Raw genomic sequence first — 7,117 nt, 5'->3', positions numbered from 1 at the left:
AATTAAATATTAATATAAAGATTATTTTATAACTTTTATATTATTATTTTACAACTATTATTAAGGATAATAAGGAAATCTTAGAGAAAAAAGGTTATATAAGAGAAAAAGATAATAAGTTATACTACTAATTATTATAATTTTCTTATTAACTAGAAGCTGTGATAACAGTAGCTAAAACTATATATAAATAAAGTGAATAATAATAATAAGAATATAAATATAATTAATCTTTAGGTCTTATATTCTGTAGTTTAAAAAGAATACTTTTTTATATTTATATAGTTTAAACTCTTATATTTAATATATTAAGAGTCTTTATAGGTACATAACTATTTAAATATCTAGCTAATCTAAATAGAAAGGCTTATAATATATAGTATATTTTAACTATATATAGCATATAGTACTATAATACTATGGTAAGTAATACTTTAGATAATTAGAGTTCTTTTTAGAATTTAACTTCTAAATTATTTATTAAAAAGGATTAGAAAATAATAAAGCTAATATATTTAGCTAATAACTAAACTATAACATCTTAATACTAAAAGAAATCTAAGTGATCTTTAAGTATTACAATAATAGAGATTTAATACTAATAGCTAAATTTCTAATAATAATTAGATAATCTATTATTAGCCTATTTAGTAAACTAAATAATAAAGCTATTATAGAGTTTTATACTGACTTTATGTATAGTTACTAAGAAATTATAAAACCTTAGAAATACCTATGATAATAATATAGAGAAAAAGTTATTAGAGAATATATAATAAAAATAATTTATAATTATAAGGTATATTTAAAAAATAAACCTACTTAATATTAACTTTATAATATACTATAACTACTATTTATACTATAAACTACTTAATAATCTATATCTCTTAACTTTATTATTAAACTACTAAAGTTATAAGAATCTTTTATAGAAATATATGTTAATAATACTCTTATTATTATAAACTAATTTATAAGATATATTTATTTTATTCTATATAAAAAGTTAAATAATATTAAAGAATTTACTTATATATTCTTTAAATATATTATTACTAACTATAAACCACCTACAGAAATTATATTAAATAAAGATAAGATCTTCATTTTTCAATCTTAAAAGTTAATTTTAATATAATTTAGTATTAAATAAGTAATATCTACTATATTTTATTGATAAATAATAAATAAATAGAAAACGTTAACTAAATCTTTAAAATATACCTCTATATTTATATTAAGTATAATTAAGAAAATTAGGTTATACTACTATTAATCGCTTAGTTTATATATAATAATATAATCACAGAAAATATTAAGGAATCTTTTTTCTATTTTAACTGTAGATTAAACTAACTATTTATAGAGATATATAATTAAGCTGAGCCATAATTAAAGCTATTATTTTGATATAACAAATTAAACATATTTAAAATAATATATATAAGAAAACTTCAATTTATATAATAATAAATAATATAGTTTAGTAATTAGTAAAAGACTAAAAATTTAACTTAAAAAAAGAGAGATAGCGCTTATCTTATATAGTGAAATATTAAAATAAAACAATTAAGCAATAAGTTTAATTTTAAAGAACTTGGACGTTTTAAAATCTTATAAGTTATTTCACTAGTTGACTATAAATTTAAACTTCTAGAAATTATAAAATATTATTTAGTTTTCTATATCTTACTTCTTAAATTAGTACTATATAGATCTTAAATAAGTAATATTGACGTAAATGATAAGCAAGCCGAACAGATAAGCGAGCTGAACACCCAACTGCAACTACAGCATCTTCTTACTTCTACTACACATCAATCCCATAATAATAATAGCATCAACACAAAAAGAAGCTTAAGTGGTCCTAGCAGTCTAAGCTATCAAAAACACACTAAGTCTCAGTATCTGAGAGGCTGCCTAGATCTACTCCATCCCAGTTATAACGTTATACGATCGATTAAAGGGAAGATCATCACAACGCGACACCACGCCTAACTCGCGGAAATTGACTACGCTTAAAGAAGAAAAGCTTGTTGAGTATATTCTCAACCTGGATTCCTAATTGTTTCCTCCTCGGATTAGTGGTGTTGAAGATATGGCTAATTAACTGCTTGCCGACTGCGACGCGCCCCTAGTTAGGAAGCGCTAGGCTTCAAACTTTATTAAGCGACAACTATAGCTCCAGACGCGCTTTTTTCGCAAGTATAACTATAAGAGGGCCTAATGCAAGATCCAGACGCAATAAACGTATGGTTTCATCTTATAGCGAACATAATTGCGAAATACAGCATTATAGACTCTGATATCTATAACTTTGATGAGACTAGGTTTATAATAGGCCAGATTGCATCTGGGATAGTTATCATAAGTGCCAAAAGGCGTTCAAACATAAAAATAATGCAGCCTAGCAATTATGAATAGGTTACAGTTATTCAGGCTATCAGTTTGTCAGGCTACAGCGTTCTGTTATATATTATTATTGCAGGCTAATATCACCTCTCCACCTGGTATACTGAAACTAATCTACTATGCGACTAGGTTATTATAACGTCTGAAAACAGATAGATAACAAACAAAAGAGGCCTAGATTAGCTCTAGCACTTTGATCAGCATATAAAACTGCGTGTAAGTAGCAGATATCACCTCCTTATTATTAATAGTTATAAAAGTCACTATACAGCTGACTTTAAGATATATAATAAGGAAAACAATATTATTACACTTTATATGCCAGCCTATTCCTCTTATTTACTTCAGCCCTTAGATGTTAGGTGTTTTAGGCCACTAAAGAAGGCTTACAGCTGAGAAATTGAGGAAAAGATGCAATAGGGTGATACCTATGTCATAAAAGAGGACTTCTTCCCTGCGTTTTACAGAGCATTAATAAAAGCAATTACAGAAAAAAATATTCAGGGAGGATTCAGAGGGGCTAGGCTTATGCCTTTAAGTGTAGAGAGTGTGCTATCTAAGCTTAATATAAAGTTACACACTCTAACGCCTCTAGGGTCTCTCCTAATAACACCCCCTGCGTAGACTTCTCAGACGCTAAACAACCTAACAGAGGCGTCTTCTCAGTCTGAACTTATTAAGAATTAAATCTCACGCTATCAAAATAGCTTACTAACTTTAATTATTAAGGCTGTTAAGTATTTATCAAAGGGGGTGCGTAGATTTATACATAAGATTACCTTATTGAGGTCTGAGGTCCAAATACTTCAGGAAGAGAATAACCTACTTAGCTGACGTAGGAGGACTAAGAAAACACATCTTAGATAAGGAGGAAGTCTTACTGTAGCTGAGGCAGAGGATATTCAGTCGCAGAGAGAGGCGACAACTCAGATCGAGGAGGAAATGCATTAGAGTAGTGGTTGTCGGCTAAGGACTGAGACAGGCTAACGGCGGTGTGGCGTCTATAGGAACACCAGTCATAATGCGCAAACATGTTAATTTGTTGAAGAAACGTCTAATGAAGAGGTTTCTGAGTAGTTTTAATTAATTTATAGTTTTTGTGGTTATTTGATGATTATATTTATAATGTGGTTGCGGTTAGGTGTTCAGCTTGCTTATCATTTACGTTATTTCGTTTTAAATACCTTTATTAGTAAATTAAAGAATTCAAAATAAATAATAATAAATAGAAATATTGAAAGGTTTTAGTTTCTAAATATAACTTAATGTAATATTAATATTATAAGAAAATCAAAAATTATAATTAATAGATCCCTAACCTAAGACTAATAACCTATTTATATTAAATTTTAAAGATCAAACCTTTAAAAAAGAGACTTAATATTATAACCTATAATTAAAAATAATAGCTATATAACCTATTAGGTTATTAAGTAGCTAAAACTCAATATTTATATTATAAGATTATAGGAATTATAAGGAATTATAAAGACTTATTTAGAAATAGAAAAATTATAATATAAGTCATATAATAATAAGGAGTGAATATAGATAAAACACCTATAATAAGCGTTTAGTAGATACTAAAATAAGTATTTATTTTATTCTAGAATAAACGCTTATATAATAAAAAGAATAGTACTTATAAATAGCAAAATTATTTAAATAGGAAACCTACATATAATATAACCTTAAGCTTAGCTTATAGTTAGACTTCTATAGCTCTTTAGTAATTAACTTTATATTTATCCTTAAGATATCTTTAGCTTATTTTTACTACAAATTACTTATTAAGCTTAAGACTGATCACCTTAATCTCTAAAAACTTAATCTACTACAGCTTATAACCTATAACTAAGACTATAACCTAGTGTACTATTATAATATATTAATCTTTAGCTTCTGTTAGCAGACCTTACTATTAGATAGCTAACTATAATATATATCTTAAGATATAATAATTAATGTTAACTATAAGGCTAAGCTTACTATAATTAGTAAATTAACGTCTTTTTACTTATAGAGCCCTAAAGATAAGATAACTATAGCTAAGTTATACCTAATAGTTTTAAAGGTTAATATTAGTAGTATAGCTATAGAAAGTGTCTATATACTTTAGCTAAGGGATATATCTATATTTACTACTAATCCTAACTATTACACTTATTTTAATAATATCCTTAGTAGGGTAGTATAATTAGTAAGCTAACTTAGCTGAACTATAATATTATAGATATTACTAATAATTATAGAAAGGTAGGCGGTAGAGAAGAAAGCTGAGTGATAAAAGGTGTATATAAGAGTTAGAAGATAGATCGAAAAGTTATAGAAAGTCTGTAGCAATTAAGTCTAGTTAAAGTTGTGAAGTTATTATTAAAGTAACGTTAAAAGTGATGAGATTGTGATAGCGCGCGTGGGGGAAATAGGGCTAAAGAGATAGCGATCTGCGGGAGATTATATGACTAGTAGGCTGTTAGCTGAAGGGGGAAGTTGGAGGTCGCTGCAGTATAGGTTCCAGGTAAAAATCACAGTAGCTGGCCAGAGGCTATCCTCAAGATCTATGATTTTCAACAGGATATCATTTCGTAGTTGGGATCCTACTACTACAGCAAGAGAATCATGATAAGTTGAGCGAAAAGGCCGAAATTTCTAGATCAAATGTGATACGCGATGTGAAGCTAGAGCCTTGCTTTAGTACAACATGCCGTCAGCTTGTGATATCTTTCGAGACAAAATGACTGGGCAAGGCCGAGGATTCCTTCGGTTGCACCGCATATGCTTTTACAAAAGGACTTCGCCGCCTAGTGCACTGCGCCTCAAACATGCATACGCCGCCTTCTTTGCCATGATGTAATCTCTGGTGTTGGACCAGCTGACACACATCAAACACCACCATACCCTCGTTTTCATGCCCATCGGTCAGCACCATGAATATTCTCCTTATGTATTCGACCCTGAACAAGAATTTCCACCATGTATCTTCTTCACATAGAAGAAACAGAAGACACGGGGTGTCCCTTCATTGAACTCAAACTTTACGTCGACGAGATTCCGCCGTATGCAATACTGTCACACAGGTGGGGTTCCCCAGACGACGAGCCTACCTTCCGGGACCTTCTGCTTTAAACTCCATCCGGAACATTGAAGAAAGGATACCACAAGATTGTATCTTGTTGTGTCCAAGCCCTTGAATACGGACTTAGCCATGCATGGATTGATACTTGCTGCATTGACAAGTCCAGTAGTGCCGAGCTTTCGGAAGCAATTAATTCTATGTACTCCTGGTACGAGGCCTCGCGAATATGTTTTGCATACATGGAGGACGTGCCGCCAAATGACAACGTTTTCAGAAGGAATTCTTGCTTCCGGCAAAGCACCTGGTTCAAAAGAGGCTGGACCTTGCAAGAACTCATCGCCCCAGACGAGGTGATATTCTTCGACAGTCAATGGAGCATGCGAACCCTCGGTAGCAAGTCCACCTTGTCAGAGATCATTTCGTCGGAGACAGGTATTCCTCAGAATATACTGAATAACAAAAACATGCTGCACTCGGCAAGTGTGGCACAAAAGATGTCTTGGGCGTCCCTGAGGCGGACAACCCGCGTCGAGGACGAAGCGTACTCCTTGATGGGGCTATTTGGGGTCAATATGCCTACAGTATACGGTGAAGGAAAGAAAGCTTTTCGTCGACTGCAAGAGGAGATCATGAAAGCGTCTCCTGACCACACCATTTTTGCCTGGAGAGCAGCAGAAGATGATATGTACGACGGCATGCTGGCGACTTCTCCACGACCATTCCAGCAGTGTGGTCAGTTTGAATCTCTGACGTACATTGAGTTTATTGAGCGATTCAACATAACCGGGGCGAATCTGAAGCCCTACTACTTCATGACAAACTACGGCTTGCAAATTCACCTCCCAATAGTAGCCCTCTCGCCTCATTTCGAAGGCTTCTATTTCGCTTTCCTGGCTGCGCACGATGTCCATGAAGATACCTCTATCATCATCTTCCTTCAAAAAAGGACCGACGGCCCCGCAGAACATTTCACCAGAGTGAGATTCAATGGACAAACGCTGATTTCCCGACCTATGCCAGATGGTGGATATCTCGACTTTGCTCCAGCCACGAAGCTCTTGATATCTGGAAACAAGCACTCTGAGACCAACTTTCTGTCTGCTCCCAAGACAAAACGCTTTCCAGTATCTTTCGCCAGATTTTCCATTGCCCTTACAAAGCATACAGATGTTATTTTCAACGTGCAACACTCAACTTCTTCAGAATTTGCGGCGAACGAGTCATCGAATATTCATATCACACACCTTAGACCAGCGGGAACATTAGAGCTTACAGTGCTGACACAAGGGCGTCATGTGTCTGCGTTGCTCAGGTCATCAAACACCAGGCACCCTCTGAACAATGTGACGATATCCGTCGCATTCGGTTTGCACGAGGGTGAGCCATGGGCGTTTGTAGATGCATTTCGAGAACCGAAAAAGGACTTCAGGGTTTCTGTGGATATCGAAACAGAAACTGAGACACTTCTAGTGACATCAGATCTATTTAGTGGGACCTCTGTATGGCAGAGAACACCAGACAGTATTGTTCTCATGCGTAAAGAAGGATTAGGCAAATTGGGAAAGCACTGGAGCCTTGGCGGGGAGACCGAGAATAAGGGCATGTGGCTCTTAGGAGCATCGATCA

At 33.1% G+C, this 7,117-nt stretch overlaps 1 protein-coding gene across 1 annotated transcript; it reads left to right on the top strand.

The window, feature by feature from the left end:
- Positions 1-5,985: 5,985 nt before the first annotated feature.
- Positions 5,986-7,042, top strand: CGCA056_v005776 (Vegetative incompatibility protein HET-E-1; the record flags this gene model as incomplete). The annotated part of the gene is made up of 2 exons (XM_037321027.1): positions 5,986-6,468; positions 7,037-7,042. 2 exons carry the CDS (start codon positions 5,986-5,988, stop codon positions 7,040-7,042), a joined length of 489 nt encoding a protein of 162 aa, XP_037181041.1.
- Positions 7,043-7,117: the final 75 nt, after the last annotated feature.

Source organism: Colletotrichum aenigma (assembly GCF_013390185.1).
Source record: "Colletotrichum aenigma strain Cg56 chromosome Unknown KSG_Cg56_contig03, whole genome shotgun sequence".
In the NCBI taxonomy this organism is placed as follows: Eukaryota; Fungi; Ascomycota; class Sordariomycetes; order Glomerellales; family Glomerellaceae; genus Colletotrichum; species Colletotrichum aenigma.
This window is presented reverse-complemented; position numbering and strand designations above follow the sequence as displayed.